Here is an 18164-nt window from a genome sequence, read left to right as displayed (position 1 = left end):
GGCATTTATAAGCCTAACCAGAATGTGTTTGGCTTTCGCCACCCATTTTAAATTTATTTTGCTATGCCCTTTTTCGAGGTTAGTATACTGTGCCTCTGTCTAACAGTGACACAGAAGTGATACCCGGGGTAAACCTACGATCTCCCATCCACTCATCAAGATTCCTCTTGAAGAGAGTCAATGAGGGACTTTGCCTAACCTGGACTGGGATTTTATTCCACAGTGAAGGGAGCCTCTGGGTTATGAATCTGTCCCTCCAGCATGACCTATTTATTTCAGTGCTGAGGTTCAAGTCTCTCGAGCGCGTAGCTCGATGGGATTTGGATTTTCTGAGGTGCAGCATGTCCATTAATTCCGGGTTGGACATGGCTTTGTACGTCAGGCACAGATCGCCTCTGAACAGGTGGTATGCCACTGAGTAGAGCTGGAGTTTCTTTAACCGGGCAGCATATGGCATCTGTTTGAGCCCTTTGATCCTCTTGGTGAGGTACTTTTGGGGTCTTTCCAGTTGCTGCAGGTGTCTGGTAAGGTACATCCCAAAAGGGGCATTGTACTCAATTATGGGCCTGATGAGGGATGAGTAAAGAGGCATGATGACGTCCCCTGATCTAGATGTGAATCCCTTCATGATTAGGTGGGCTATATAAAATGTTTTTCTAACCACTTTGGCCACGTGGTTGTCAAATGAGAGATTGCTATCACCTTGGGTACCCAGGTCCCTAATTACTTCTTCTGTACTTAATGGATTACCACCTATGTGGTAATTTGTGGGCACTTTGTTTTTGCCAAAGGGGATGACTATACACTTTTTGGCATTTAGCTTGAGGCCATGGCTCTGGCACCAGTTGTCTGTTTCTATGAGGCCCTTTTGGAGGATGCTTGTGTCGGCTGGAGAGTCAATTATGGCACCCAGTTTGCAGTCATCTGCGAACTTGGTAAGCCACAGTCCTTCCATGTTGGCCTGTACCTCTGAGAAATATATACCGAACAAGAGAGGTCCCAGGACTGAGCCTTGTGGAACACCACTTGTAACTGGTTTGGAGTCTGCCATGGCTCCAGCAATTCTAACCATGTGGGTTCTGTCCTTGAGCCAGTTTGCAATCCATCTAGTGACATAGGGGTTTATATTTAAGCTGGTGAGCTTATCTATAATGCCCGAGTGGGGTATTGTATCGAAGGCTTTTGCGAGGTCCAGGTAGGCTGTGTGGACCACCTTCCCCTCGTCAATGGCCTTGGTGACTGTTTCAAAGAAATCAACCAGGTTTAAGAGGCAGGATCTGCCCTTAACAAAGCCGAACTGGGTAGGATCCAGTGTTTGTAGGTCCCCAATATCTTTATTTATGAGGTCCATGATGATCCTTTCCATAGCTTTGCAGACCAAGCTAGTCAGGCTTATGGGGCAATAGTTTCCAGGATCCGTTGAGGCACCACCTTTATGGAGAGGGACCACTGTTGCTGTACGCCACTCTTTGGGCACATATCCTGTAGTAAGGCTGAGATTGAACAGTAGTTTTATGTTTGGGTTTAGCTCTTCTTGGAGTTCATGTAGGACGCAGCCCGGGACACCGTCTGGTCCCATTGATGCTGTGTTTTTTGCTTTGGAGAGGGCGGCTCTTACCTGAGCATCTGAGATGTCAGGGGGGCAGCACTCTGCTGGGATAGATATTTGCCCTTTTGGTGGGGGGAGAAGTTTGCACTGAACCTGTCAGCTAGGATGTTGGCAATGTCTGTGGGTTCGGTGTATTTTTTGTCATTTTGGACTAATTCTGAGCATATCTGGGAATTACCACCCAGGTTCCTAACATAACTAAAGAAAGCCTTGTGATTATCCTTAGTGTCCTGTGCAATTTTTCTCTCGAAGCTGGCCTTAGACAATTTTATGTGGCCCGTAGTTTTTTGCTAATACTGATCAGTGATGCCTTCCCTTTTTGGGATTTTGCTCTATAGTTGTATAGTTTGTTTATGGCTGGGTTCCACCAGACAGGACGTCTGCCTTTGGAGGATTGGGTCTTGGTTTTATTTGGGATCGCATGATCCATGCATTCCTGAAGGTGTTCATAGAATGCGTTTATAAAGGATTCTGCGGTCTGGGCCGTATTTTCCACAGGCCCGGGGGCTTTGAAGGATTCCACCTCAGTTTTGAGGAGTGTGAAATTTGCTTTAGAGAAGTTTTTCACTGTGGTTTTCTGGGCAGGGGGTGGGGTAAGGATGTGAATATCCAGTGAGATTAGTTTATGGTCTGATCTTACCAGTGAGGGATACACTTCTGGTCTGGAGCATAGAGTCCCCATGTTGGTGATGATCAGGTCCAGTATGTTTTCCCCTCTTGTGGGAGTGGTAACAAGTTGTTCCATAGCATTTGAGTTTATAAATTCTAGGAACCTTTGGGCTAGGGTGTTGGAGCTAGAGTAATGCTCCCAGTCTATGTTTGGGTAGTTGAAGTCGCCCAATATAATGGTGTTTGGAGAGACCTTCATATTTTCCAGTGTTCTCAGGAAGGCCGAGTGGGGTTCCTGGGTTTGGGAGGGTGGTCTGTAGGAGGCTATAAACTGGAAGGCAGTTTTACCCACTGTTAGTTGCACATGGATAGTCTCTGATGCTTCATGCTTTGCCACCAACCTGGAGGTGTGGGTATCTTTGATGAATATCGATACTCCCCCTCCTTTTGTGGTTCGGTCCAAGTTTTGGGGCCGATAAGCATGGTATGAGGTATAACCTGGTAGTGCTGGGGTGCTCCCGGGAGCCCTGAACCAGGTTTCTGTTACTGCACAGATATCGATGTTCTCCGTGCTAAGGAGAGTTTCGAGTGCGTGCATCTTGAGGTTTAGACTTCTGGCATTGAGTAGCATTACTCTTAGTTTCTTATCCCTTGTGATACCTATGGAGGTGGGTTTGTCTTTTGAGCCTTGCCTAAAAAAGGCACTATGGGGGTAGCAAGAGCCTTTGCCAATATCCGAAAGCCCAGGGGTGACAGGAACAAGCCATCCCTAGCGAAGCATCGTGGCTTGTCGAGCATATCATCCCAAGCTGACAGGCATTGGATCCCCTTTGAATGACACCAGTACTTAAGCCAATTGTTGAAATTGATCATCTTGTCTTCATATTGTGGCATTATTCTTGGTGAGGGTAAGATGCTACTCAAGGTCAGGGTCATACCGGCCTGGGCTACATGCTCAGAGAGCTCCTTTATGTCTCTTTTCATGTAGTCCAGGGAGGTACGTCTCAGGTCATTCACACCAGCATGGACAATGACTGAGTCATATTTGTACTTGCCTTGGAGTGACCTGAGTGCTTGTGTTATGTGGCGGATCCTAGCGCCCGACAGGCTGCTCACCGTGACCCTCTCCTTGTTCAGCCTGGTGAGCGGGACATCAGTGTGCCTGACGATAGAGTCACCTATTACAAGTGTATCAGTGTATATATATGTATAAAACATTTCCCTTCATATCTATACATACATATATACAGACGTATATATGTATAGATATATTAAAAATATATATGTGTACTCACAAAACATGCAGTGCATAACCCAGAAACATAACTATTAATGTCTAACTGAAAGAAACATGTACAAAATGTTTGTACAAAGGGAGAGAAATGGTGCACATATAGGGACACGTAGAAAATAACTGTCAAAACCAAACAGTTGTACAGCAAAAGGGTGCATGTCAGCATAATTGTCTGAAGGATATGTGGCTGGGAAATGGCATGTTATGTCATTATTCACTGACATAAATCCTGGGATCATAACAGTGATTTAGCAGGCAAATACAAATAAATTGTGGAACTGAACCAATGTATGGGCCATACACCTGGACATGCGGCAAACAGCCTGGCAATGGAGAAGTATGCTCAGAGCCCTTTAGTGCAATGAATCTGGAACAAGCCAGACAAAGTGGGTGGACAAAGGCATGGCAATACAGATATATCCAAATAATGTGAGTAGATAATTTGAGGAAGTTGTTGTACAAATACTGTTACTGCTAACATATTTAGAGACAAATATCACAAGTCAGGGACTCATGTTCTCTGTATAATGTAGTGACCCCACTCCTCACATCATCCCACTGATTTGTCAGCAATACACAGCAGTGATGGTGACCACATGTAAGGTATTGGCCAGAAAGGGTACCATTCCCCACACATGAATCATAGAAACACGCAGTAAACTAGGCCCCAACTCCTATATCAGTAGTAGGGCTGCAAACTGGCTCACAGATAGAACCCACAGTGTGAAAGTAGCTGTCTCCAGTTCAGACTGGTGACCAGTCATGAGGGGAGACCCCCCAGAGTTCGGTCTTGGGTCCTATCCTGTTTGGTATCTACTACTCTGAAGTCCAGGACAATATGAAGGGACTGTGGCTGACAAAGTTTGCAAATGATTGAAAGTTAGGGGCTATAATTTACTCCCCAAGTGATGTTGACATCATATAGAAATGCCTCAATGACACTAATGATTGGTGTCAGAAGCATGGCCTGAAGCCCAATGCCGAATAATTTTTTGACATCCCCCTTGGTAAAAACCCACTTCCCTTGAATTACAACATTGATGGTAGTCCACTGAACACAGAAGGCATTAAAACAGATCTGGGAACACAGGTTAACAGCAACCTCTCTTTTGACCACCACACTGTCGCTGTGGTTAGAATGTCCTTCTATGTGGCACATCTCATTACTAAGGGTTTTGCATCCAGGAAGTAAGAGGTCATTGTCTCCCTCCACTCTCCCGTCATTAGGCCAGTCATGAGTATAATGTCCCATTTGGCATGTACCATACTAGACACCTGCAACAACTGGAGAGGCCACAAAAGTACCTCACAAAGAGGATCCTAGACCTAAACACTTGCCCTATATGGACAGACACAAACAAATCCAACTAGTCTCAGTCACATATTGCCTACTTAGAGGCAATCGCAGCTTGACTTACAAAGCCATGTGTGACCCAGCTCTGTTAGAAATCCTACATCTAAAGAAATCCCAATCTCTCCGCACCACATGCTCCAGAGACCCCAACCTCATTACCACAATCAACAGAACATGCAGTAGGGACAGGTTCATAACCCAGAGACTGCCCATGCTATGGAATACACGTCCCATACATGTCAAGCAGAGGACCTCACTGGCCCTCTCCAAGAGACATCTGGATGATTGGATTGGAAATAGGAAATCCACCCTGGGGATCACTCCACAGGCTCTGGTCAACAAAGGCACTAGGAACTAAGGTTGGGTGGCATGATGCCAGCTAATCCTATTGGCTAGGGTTGTAAAGGCTCCAGGTCAATTAGCCTAGTGCACACCTATGCCTCTCTCAACATATATATGTATGTATATATATATATATATATATATATATATATATATATATATATATATATATATATATATATATATATATATATATATAAGTGATGGGAGATATATAAATATATATATATATATATATATATATATATATATATATATATATATATATATATATATATATATATATATATGTGTGCTGCTTATCAGATAGCCTCAGTGATCACTCTCCAACATTCCTACTCAAAAATACCTATACCAAGCTAAACCTGTCATCTACTATCAAATACGTAAAAAACTAAACTTTAACCCACTCACATTCATATCATCCCTCAAAGAATGTAACTGGCATCCTCTAAAGTACCTCAGTCTTGATGACACAGTTGAATTTTTTAATACTGCCTTCCTGAACATCCTTAATTACCATGCCCCCATAAGACTTTCCAGAACCAAAGCACCCCCCCCCCCATGACTACAGAAAACTGCTAAGTCAGAAATGAAAAACAGAGATAAATTCTGGGAGTACTGGCGCAAAACCAAAACCCCCTCAACTAGACAGAAATTCCTTGAACTGCACAATAGAGTCAAAAAGCTAATAAAACAGGACAAATTCCAATACTACCAGTCTGCCCCAGACTCCTCCCAACACAGCCCCAAACAATTCTGGTCCTCCATAAACTTCATCCTCCACCCAGGTAAAGTCAGTACCCCTCCTCCTAACATCCCTCACTCCTCAGAAAATATGCTACCTCATTCAATACACATTTCACACAAACCATACTATCACTAGCTAAACAACACAACCCCCTCCCCTCCAACCTACACCTTCAATTAGTAATCTCCCCACTGCCTTCTCTTTTTCTCCTGTACCTACCTCCAACATAAAAAACTCTTAACTAAACTTAAGCCCACCAAATTAGCAGCAGACAACCTCCGAAGTGAATGCCTACAAATCACAGCTGATGCTCTGGCCTACCCAGTATCCATCTTGATTAACCGATCTCTGTCAGAAAGTTATGTTCCCACACTGTGGAAAGTATCACATATAATTCCCCTCCACAAAGGCGGACCCTCCACAGAACTAACCAATTACTGCCCCATAGCTATTCTCTCTCCACTCTCCAAAATACTAGAGAGATGCATACACTCTCAGGTCTCAGACTACCTCCTTACTAACAACCTCCTTTCCAATACTCAGCATGGTTTCCGACCAAACCATAGCACCACCACTGCCTTACTCTCCTTTACTAACACTATCCTTCAGCATAAAAACAGTGGCTATCTCTCCTCTGCTACTTTCCTAGACCTATCTACAGCATTTGACATGGTCCCACACAAACAGCTTATCTCTGTCCTCAATAACCTATCCTTCTCTCAATCAGTCACCAACTGGTTTCAGAGTTACCTGTCTGACCGCCAAAAATCCATTGTATGGCAGAATGACATATCTCCCCAACTCCATCCATCCTTTGACCCCTACTCTTCTCTGTTTTCACCAATAATCTAGCCTCTGCCACCAAACATGGCACACTCATACAATACGCAGATGACTCAAACATCATCTGCTAAGCCCAGTCCCTACCCAAACTGCAAAAAGTCACACATGAAGCCTTTTCCTCTGTTGAAACTCAGTTATCCGATGCCCAATTAATACTCAACCCAAACAAAACTAAACAACTCATCTTCCAACCCACCAAACATACTCAAAACAACTCTCACTTTAACATCACAGCAAAAGACAACACCACTATATACCCAACTGAACACACCAAATTGCTAGGAGTGGAAATAGACAATAAACTAAAATTTGACATTCACATCTCCATGACCATAAAAAAAGTCCACAAAAAACTAGGAGCATTATACAGAAATAAGCAACTTATCACCAAAACAGCAAAGATTTCAATAGCAAATTCCCACCTTATCTCCACCCTATTTTATGCCTCTCCAATATATACCAACCTAAGGCAATGCAATCTAAACAAGCTAGAGACCTGCTACAACAAAATCTCCAAATTTGCCATGGGGGCATCCTACCATAGTCACCACTGGCTCTCACTTGCTGAACTGGGCTGGCTTGAACTCCCTCACCTCCTTCACTCATCCACAAACTAGTAAACCATCCACTAAATGTCCCATCCCTCCAGAATCTACTCCAACCCTATCGCACCACCAGACCACTAAGATCCAGCAACAAAAATCACTTGCAGATCACTAAAGCCAGTAACTCTGCTGGTGAAGCACTATTCTCTTGCACCATAGCCAAATTATGGAACTCCCTCCCACCCACAATTACCTCCGCACCATCATGCACCCACTTCAAAACTTTACTAAAAGCGCACCTAAAAACATGCTGGCTATGCCCTTGCAACTCCCACTCTAATATCACCCACCCCATCCAACCACTACCTTTCTTTCCACTCCACTACCTTGATTATAGCAAGCACAGATGCTCATAAACCTAGTACTCATTATACAGCAGGAACTTCTTATTGTAACATTTGTTAATGTCTGTTATGTACTTCACAGATAAAGATTCTAGTTGTCTACTGATGTACTATGTTCTTAATCTGTAAATATGTTGTAAGCAATTGCTATGTTAAATTGTTAATCGCTATGTAATCCAATGTAACTACTGTCTGTTTATTTTAACTGTGGAGCTTTTTTCCCCAGGCCTCCACTGAAAATGGACCTACATCCAGTCGGACACTCCCAGTCAACAAATGTAAATAAATAAATAAATAAACATCATGCTATGTAAGACAGAAGTTGCTAACTTCACAACACCCAGGCAGATGGTAAATAGCAGTACGACTGCTGAATATCACACCAATGCACTGTATGAACACACACACAAGTTCATGGATCATGCCATCCAAAATAGAACCAAGATGCTCTCCTCCAAATAAAGGAAGCCAATCTGGTGGTCCCCTGTCATTAAGGAACTGTACAGCAGAAGGATGAAACTGTTGAAATACTAGAGTAAACCCCCACGATTGTAAGAACTCCTTCATCAGCCTCAGTAAAAGCTGAGATCCTTCATAAAATCCACCAAAGCTGGGTCCAAAATCAAGATTGCAATTGATTCTAAAGACATTCACAAAGCATTCTATAGCTATGTCAAGGATCTCAATGGCAACACTCAGATCTGCCCTGAGTTGCAGAACAATGGTAGTAAATATACGGAGCCAACTGATATTGCCAACATCCTGGCAGATAGGTCAATGCTAACTTTACCCCCCTCTCACCCACTAAAGGGCCCATCTCAATGCCAGCTGAATGTAAAGCCCCTCTAATCATGACAGCACAGGTAAAACACACATCATTCAAAGCTAAGAATCCAGCCTCCATGGGACCTGACAACATCCCAGACTGTGTTCAGCAGAAACCACATAACTAACTGGCACCCCACATAAGTACCATGTTCAATCATAGCCTCACTTCAGGCTTTGTGCCTACTGAATGGCACACAGAGATGGCTATCCAACACCATAAGGGGTGAGCTACCACAGATGCTGGGAACCACTGCCCCATCAGCCTGAGAAGCCTGATCTGCAAGACTATGGAGTGTATCAGCATGGAACTAATAAACAATGACATAGGTAACCTCCAAACTGTTGACCCCACCCAGTTCAGGTTTGTGAAAGGTACATAACGTCTCAAAAACCAAGAACCAAAAAACAACTAAAAAACAAAACCAAGGAAAGAAAATCCAGGCACCAAACTTCCAGTTTATTTCCAGTTGATTAAGCGCTTTCATCAGCATCAATCAGCTGACTTCTACAGAATAAAAAACTCTTTGGGTCAAGCCCTTTTATATAAAAATCACATGACTTCAATTCAAATCAGTTAACAAATTTAAAGCACCAACATTTTTAAAATACATTGATATAACATATTACAAAAGCCACCCCAGTGCAAAATCAAATGAGTGATCCCCCACCCAAAAATGTAAATTAATACATCTGTGTATTTTAATATTGTTAAAATAATGTTTTATCATAAAAAAAATATTTTTTTTCTAATCACTCCGGTGTTCAAAAAAACACACTTGCTAAAGTAAAATTAAATACCTAACCTGTCTTATAAGTGGTAGGATCTTAACCTTAAAAAACTACCAAGGCTTAATGCTTTGTTGAGTCCAGGGAACTTAGTGGCATCCAATTTAATCCGCCAACATAGTTCCCTGAACTCTAGGTCGCCTTCCCATGGACCACCACGTGGGTCTTGCTGAACTTTCTCTAAAACCAGAAACTTGAACTCGTGTTCAGGAAATTGTTGAATATGTTTGTAAAGGGCATTATTCCTATTTATAATCCCGATGTCCCTGACATGCTCGTATATCCTTTCCTTCAGGGTTCTTTTGGTTTTCCCTATATAAAATCCCAAGCACTTAGTGCACAAAGCCACGTAAACTACTCCCCTGGTAACAAAACTGTGTTTCCCTTGAGGCCTAACATTGATGTGGTTAGCTTTAAACTCAGTTTTGTTACATATCATACAGCACTGTGTGCAAAATCCACATCTTTTAGTACCTATATACTGTGTATTTGTTCCTTTGTTTACTTGTTCCATCAAATATTTGAAGGTAACCCCTCCTAAAAAGAATGTGTGGGGTGTATCCTATTTTGTCCAGAATGTCAGTCTGACTATGAAAAATGTTCCAATTTTTTCTAAGTATATTATAAATCTCTCTATAATTTTTGTGAAAACCTAGTTACAAAGGATAACCCAAACTGACCACCAGGGCCATCCTTCCTTGTCTGTTTTTAAAAAGTAAAGTCCGGAACTACTTCTAAGCCCATTCCCCCTTGGGCTTTGATCAAGAGTTGGAGGGTACCACCCTTTCTTTTCCCAGAAACTTCTTTATACATAGAGATTATAGGGTCCAATGGATACCCTCTGGCCACTAACATATCCTTCAGTGTTTCACTTTGAAATTCAAAGTCCTCATCTCTTGTCTTGTGTACATCACATCTCCTAAACCTGATTGGCTTATTTGAAGAAGTCACCAGAGCCAAGGACAAGGCCAAGGTGGTCCACACAGCCTACCTAGACCTTGCCAAGGCCTTCAACAGCATCCCCCACTCTGTAATTACAGATAAACTCACTAAACTAGGCGTGCATACCAATGTCACGAGATGGGTTGCCACCTGGCTTACAGACAGAATCCACACTGTGAAAGTAGCAGACTCCAAATCTGACTCCACACCAGTGACAAGTGGAGTACAACATGGTTCAGTCCTAGGTCCTCACTTGTGTGGCATCTACTTCTCTGAAGTTCAGGCTAACACAGAGGGTCTATGGCTAACAATATTCACAGATGACTACAAACTAGGAGCCATTATTGAATCCTGTAAAGATATGGACATACTACGAAATGGCCTCACTGACACAGATGCCTGGTGTCAAAGCAATGGCCTCAAACTTAACACCAAGAAATGCATTGCCATCCCCTACTACCTGAATACATTTCTGCAGTCTACACTATTCCTGCATGGACGCCTGCCTGCTTCCTGGATCACTAATTCACCTCATTTGCATGGTTTTCACCAGCAGATGGGGTAATTAGCATACATGAGCTGTGTCTGTGCAGGAATAGTGTAGGAGTGCTCGTGCACATGTCGGGAGCTCTATCCTGGATCACTCAGCAGCCATATTGAGTACAGCAGCTCTTGCACTTTTCCTGCACACCATGCAGAGCTTGCTGAATCCTGGGGTTTATTTTCTGATAGATTCATAATTACCAAATCCAAGCAACAAAACTAGGCAAATATGCACAGAAAGGCAACAACATGAACCACACACCACGTACTTAATAAAATAAATAAGAGATTTACTGAGCGCACTTTCGTCAAAAGACTTCTTCAGAATAACAAATAAATCAATTACATTTCCTTTTTAAAAACACATTCAGCATTTCATAGGTTGAATAAATCCCACATAACTTGACATCATTTCCCCTAACACATTCAGCATTTCATAGGTTGAATAAATTACACATGACTTGACATCATTTCCCCTAACACATAAACATTTGTGAAAACCTGTTCACACTACATCAAGGTCAAAACACCCAGTGTTCGTAAGTACAATGTCCCTAAACAAATGTTATATGAATAAAAGACCATCAATTCATATAAAAGTAGTAACATTTACATAGGTCAACCACTGATAAATATTATTAAATAAAATACATTGATTTTAACCTTAACAAAGAGCCAAGAGACAATCTATTATTAAGGCCAGGTGCAATACAAGCGTTTGTTCTGATCTGCCATTTGAGTTCAAGAAACTCAAGATATACATCTGAAGGTCCCCCCTAGAACCCAGGTCCACATGGTCAGTGACCCCAAATTTAAATGAATAAGAAACTTCTTAATATGTTTGTAGAGGACGTTGCCCTAATTTTTCTGTCTTAGATCGTAAAGATGTTGTTAGATTCTTTGTTTTAGAGCTGTAATAGTTTTTCCTATGTAGAAACTGTCACAGGAATCACAGACTGCAAGATACACCACACCTTTAGAAATACAATAATATTTTTTCTTAAGTCAAATGGTCCCAAAACCTTTACCTACTAATTTAGATCCTTCCATGATATAAGAACACTGACTGCATCTACCACATTTGTTATTACCAGCTGTGTCCAAAATTTCCATTTTCTTCCCCTCAATTTGCCCCGTCAAGGACATATCCCTTTTATAAACAATAAGGGGTTGTGTACCAACCTTACATGAAACGTCATTGTCCAGGTTGAAAATGCACCATAGTTTTTTAATGATTTTTTTTTTATATCAAAGCCAAAGTATAGATTATATAAGATGTTTACCTTCCATTTATACAGGAAGCCCACATATTGAAACTCTTTGTTATACTTTCAGAGTTGGCATCCATCTCACCAGAACAAGTCCCTTGTTAAAGGGCAATATGTGAGACTTGCAAGGATGATTTCTGAAGAAATCTGATTTTTTTGGCTGAATGTAATATACTGCAGAACATGTTAGAAAAAAGGGGTTACCCTGCTGTCACTGTTAATAGTATTTATAGTGAAGTATTCGAAAAGAGACAACAAGGTACTTACAAAGTTTTGCTTTTTTCTGGTCTTTCTGAAAGGGTAGAGAATGCAGGTGGTAACAGATTTGGCAGGGCTTTGATTCTATACTTTGGATTTCTTTGATATAAAACAAATCATTAAAAAACTATGGTGCATTTTCAACCTGGACAATAACATTTCGTGTAAGGTTGGTACACAGCCCCTTATTGTTTGTAAAAGGGATATGTCCTTAAAGGGACTTATTGAGGGGAAGTAAATGGAAATTTTGGACACAGCTGGTAATAACAAATGTGGTAGATGCGGTCAGTGTTCTTATATTATGGCAGGATCTAAACTAGTAGGTAAAGGTTTTGGGACCATTTGGCGTAAGAAAAAATATTATTGTATTTCTAAAGGTGTGGTGTATCTTCCATTCTGTGATTCCTGTGACAGTTTCTACATAGGAACAACTATTACAGCTCTAAAACAAAGAATCTACCAACATCTTTATGATATAAGACAGAAAAATGGGCAACACCCTCTACAAACATATTACGAAGTTTCCTACTCATTCATTTAAATTTGGGGTCATTGACCATGTGGACCTGGGTTCTAGAGAGGAACATTCAGATGTATATCTTGAGTTTCTTGAACTCAAATGGCAGATCACAACAAACACTTGTATTGCACTTGGCCTTAATGATAGATTGTCTCTTGGCTCTTTGTTAAGGTTAAAATCAATGTATTTTATTTAATAATATTTATCAATGGTTGACCTATGTAAATGTTACTACTTTTATATGAATTGATGGTCTTTTATTCATATAACATTTTTTAGGGACATTGTACTTATGAACACTGGGTGTTTTGACCTTGATGTAGTGTGAACAGATTTTCACAAATGTTTATGTGTTAGGGGAAATTATGTCAAGTCATGTGTAATTTATTCAACCTATGAAATGCTGAATGTATTAGGGGAAATGATGTCAAGTCATGTGGGATTTATTCAGCCTATGAAATACTGAATGTGTTTTTAAAAAGGAAATTTCATTGATTTATCTGTTATTCTGAAAAAGTCTTTTGACGAAAGCATGCTCAATAAATCTCATTTATTTTATTAAGTACGTGGTGTGTTGTTCTGTTGTTGCCTTTCTGTGCATATTTTCATAGATTCATAATTAAGAATATCATGGAATTTCCTTAAACAAAAAACAAAAAGCAAAACAAAAGAATGGAATGCAGAACAGTGGAACAAATCTGGTTCTATGCCAGTAACAAGAAAGGATAATTTTGCCAAAAATAATGAAAAATACTTTAGAATAGAGGACTATGAATGGGCATGCAACCATAGCCAAGTCATTATACACTCAAAAAAAACCAGTGTCAAGAAATTCATCTCAAGAGCTTTGCATGACTCCATTGTCAAGGTGAGTCTTGATATCAGTTTTGTAAATTTATAATGCATTAGTTACGATCGGAGAGACCTGATCATAGTCCCTTGTAGTACATGGAATATGGCACTTCTAAGGTATTACCAGTTACTAATGAAAAAGAAAAAAATTATAGGAGCAAGAAGTATTTTAAACAGCATACCACAGCCACTTAGTGGCCAGAAGCACCTGTAAAAATGTGTACTTCTGATAAAATAACAGTTTTAAAAGCACTTCCTTGTGCCACAATCCTCCCCCTTCATGGCAGATGGAAATGTATTACAGTTTTCAAACTGTCACTCATTTCCTGTGCTAATTTCTAATGGTGCCATGTGTGCTGCAATATAAGATGGACTATAACAAGCTCAAAAGGTGTTCAATATACTTATGTGTTTGTAATCACTGCATATCATGTGCTATGCTGTCTATTATTCATACACACAGTGTTATGGAAGAATGATGCAGATGTTATTTTTAAAAACAAAAAATCCTCCAAGAATATAAAATACTGAGATAAAACAATGCTTTATACTGTTGGACAACAGGGAAGTAAAATATGGCTTGAGGAGAGAATATGATAAAATAGCAAAAGACACATACAAACTACATAGTTCTGCTGTATGATTCTACTTTTTTTTTAATTCTATTTTACTATAACTGTATTACATGCTATGTATGACTTTATTTTGAGATGTATTCTTGCATAACTGTGTATATTGAGCCATACTTGGCAAAACTGTTTCCCTGAAAATGGTCCCACTGGATCAGAGCTCCAACTTGGTTATTAAATAATGACATAACTGAATAGGTCTAAGACATCAACTAGCAGGTATGATAATGTAGACCCAGCCTATTGGATAGGGAGAATGGAGTAATGTAGTCCACCCAGAATGCTAGTTTGGAAGATATAAATATTGGTTTAGTTGTCAGAGTCCCCTGCTGCAGGATGAAATGAACATTAACAACTGATTGATATGATACAGAATGAGCAAGAAAGTAACCCAGTGGAAGTAACTTCACTTTATTTAGTGTTTTTGTCGGTTGTAGGCCATCAGACTTCTTCAGAACAAACAGACTCCATAAAAAGCACACCTTAGGTGCTTAAACATGCATCACATGATTAGAAAAAATGTCAATGATAGGCTAAGCACCACTAAAATCAAACTCAGAATTAACTCTCTATTCATTAAACTTATGGCAACAACAGCACTAAAGGTCCTTAAATATCACTAAAAAATTATTAAACTTCATTTATTTACTACAAAATTACCAAAAAATTCTGATACATTAAAATATATTGTGGCTACACATATGCTTCAGATTTTATAGAAAACACACTTATACATTCTAAATGCCAAACTAAAAATTATAATACATAATCATAGCCCAAAAATTCACATATGAAAGTCAGCTTTTAATTTTAAAAGACTTGAAATGGACGCCATGTCATTGAGCCCAGGTGTTCTTGTGGCATCACACTTTAATTGCCATACAAGTTCCTTGAACTCAAGGAACAATTCAGTTAGCCCCCCCCCACCATGGTTATGACTAATAAGGTAGAGGTGGGGCGTACTCAGCCCTACAATGATATCACATCTTATATAAAGCAAGGTACATGCTTCAAACTGTCTTAAGAAATATGGCATACAGTCCAGGAAGGAGAAGCATGCTGATAGGAAGGAATGAAGTTGTCTACCATGGCAACCATTCTTAAGGTGATCTGAACCCACCAACTCTCTGGTCCTACCTCCAGCTGTGGAAATAACTTGCCATTACGCAATAGATTAAGTCCTAACTGGTTTGAAGTCAGTGACAGAAGAAAAACATTAAATAAAAAAATAATTATATAGGAGGGCCAAAGAGGGCGCATCAGTTTTTGTTAACTTCTTAAAGGTCAAAAAGCATTATATTGGTATTTTTAAATCGGTCTGAAATACTTAAAGACTAAATGCCAGCATTAGACTCTATTAAATAATGACAAAGCACACTTTCCAATGAGATTTTGGATCTACCATTTAAACAGATCAAGGGATTTCAGCATACTCTGACATATAAGGTCAGGAAAAAAACATTTCCACTGATGCTAAGAAGAAGAACAAACAGGATGACATCAAGTAAAAAGTCAAAATGTTTTCAAAGATGTTTAATAAGGAAAATGTTGGTAGTGGAGGCTGAGAAAATTCACAGCCAATAGAACTACAGGATACTTATTCAAATCTATTAAAAGCAGTTAGTGTAACTAATGGGAAGTAAGGACATACAGATATCATTCACTGTGAATACAGCTAATCATCCAGAATACATTCCAAGGAGCTTATCTGATTTTCAATATTTGGAGATAGACTTACCACCACTTTTGCATTGGTGGCTGGATTCTCAAGGGTCGTACAGCCTGTGACATTGTCATGTCATATGAAAGGTTTGGACAAATCACAGCAGCAGCAGCAGCAGTAGTCCAAAATAAAATCAAAACACAAATCTAACACAAAGTGATTCTTAATATCTACTTAGATTCATAGGTGGTTACTGGGCTATTGACCCAAAGGTCTTTATAAGCCTAGCTGTGTGTACACAATATAATACTAGAGAAACCCAATATAAAGGATCTTTTTTTCTCATTCAAGCTGTTGCTAGGCTGTATGCTTACAGGGATGTGGTATGAATATGTTTTAGAAATGTTTGTCAAAAGGTAGCACACCTTAAATCTAAACAAGAAAATTCCAGAGCTGCTGTTTCAAATGAAACAATCACCTGCTCATACTTGCTGTGTTTTTGTTTTCCAGGATCCACAGAATGCCTGAGCTGTCCAGATGATTTCTGGTCTAATGAAAGTCGAGACAGATGTATTAAGAAAACAGTCGAGTTCCTGTCATATGAAGACCCGCTTGGAGTCCTTCTAGCCTCACTCTCAGGTTGCTTTAGTATTCTTACCATTGCCATCTTTGCAGTTTTTTTCAAGAATAAAGACACCCCAGTTGTGAAAGCTAATAACCGTGAGCTTAGCTATGTCTTCTTATGTGGCCTAGTTCTGTGCTTTCTGGGGGCTTTACTTATGATTGGCATCCCAAGCAAAGTTGTCTGTCTCCTTCAGCAAGTAGCATTTGGAACAACATTTGTCCTATGTGTTTCCTGTGTACTGGCAAAAACTGTTATGGTGATAATAGCATTCAAAGCTACCAATCCCAACAGTAATTTGAAAAGATGGGTTGGGACAACACTTCCAAACACCGTAGTTGTGATATGTACGCTTCTACAATGTGTCTTGTGCATTACTTGGATCACCATTTCTCCCCCTTTTCCAGAATGGAACAAGAAAACCCAACTTGGCAAACTTCTTATAAAGTGCAACAATGGTTCGACTGTTGCTTTTTGGTGCATGCTGGGTTACATAGGCCTTTTGTCCGTTGTTTCCTTCATAGTGGCTTTCCTAGCACGGAACTTGCCTGACAGCTTTAATGAGACAAAATTCCTTACATTCAGCATGATAGTATGTGTTAGTGTTTGGTTGTCATTTATACCTGCTTACCTTAGCACACAAGGCAAATACATGGTAGCCGTTGAAGTGTTTGCTATTTTATCATCCACTGCAGGATTGCTGACTTGCATATTTTTGCCCAAGTGTTATATAATTTTATTCAAACCTGAGAAGAATACACGTGAATATTTAATGGGAAAGAAAAGCATTGAGTAACATTGTCATAATATTTAATGTATGATAAACAATCATCTTCAATTAAAAGACTATAAATATTTATACTTTTGTGTGCATGTGTATATATACATTTTAATCCAAGTTTGGAATTTAATCTGTTAAAGGGATATAAAAAACTTAACTGCTTACATTAGAAATCTATGTTTTAACCCAGATAGATAATGTCTCACCATTCATTTACCTTCCTAATCATGTAAGTGTCTGTCGCAAAAAAGAAAGTATTGATCTTGCATGATACCAAGTGCATTTCTAAATTTTTCTGTTGCAGAAGTAAGCACAGAATGTTGTAAGAGGCAACAGAACAAGTAAAGATCATATCAAACCTTTAAGTATTTCCTAAACTCTAATGGTAAGAGGGTCTATATTATTTAAACAAAAATTTCTAACTTTGAATAACATATGGCTGACACCATATGGTCAAAGTTAGAAAACTTTGAATACGGGAAAAAAAAAGGTCACCTAAGATGTTAAAGCAGGGGTACAAGCCCCCTGCACCCCCACACCCCTGCTCTTTAAATATACCAACTCCGAGATCGCACTACAGCCCCCCTGCCTACAACCCTTAGTTTAGGGTTTAGTCTTTTCTTTTTTCTTTTTTTTTTTTTTTCCAAATTCAAAATTTTCTAACTTCGACCATGTGGTGTCGGCCATGTTTTATTCGAAGTTAGAAATCTTCGTTTAAATA

The 18164-nt window shown here is 39.8% G+C and overlaps 1 protein-coding gene across 1 annotated transcript in view; it reads left to right on the top strand.

The window, feature by feature from the left end:
• LOC122814943 (extracellular calcium-sensing receptor-like) overlaps positions 1 to 17458 on the top strand; it is a 164258-nt gene extending 146800 nt beyond the window's left edge. Inside the window, exon 5 of the mRNA XM_044087203.1 lies at positions 16551 to 17458. Coding sequence (XP_043943138.1) covers positions 16551 to 17458 — 908 coding nt within the window. The remainder of the gene's footprint in view (positions 1 to 16550) is intronic.
• Positions 17459 to 18164: the final 706 nt, after the last annotated feature.

This window comes from Protopterus annectens, chromosome 11.part0 (assembly GCF_019279795.1).
Source record: "Protopterus annectens isolate FY-2018-M chromosome 11.part0, PAN1.0, whole genome shotgun sequence".
NCBI lineage: Eukaryota > Metazoa > Chordata > Ceratodontiformes > Protopteridae > Protopterus > Protopterus annectens.
Note: the sequence above shows the minus strand (reverse complement) of the source record. Positions and strands in the feature narration are given on the sequence as shown.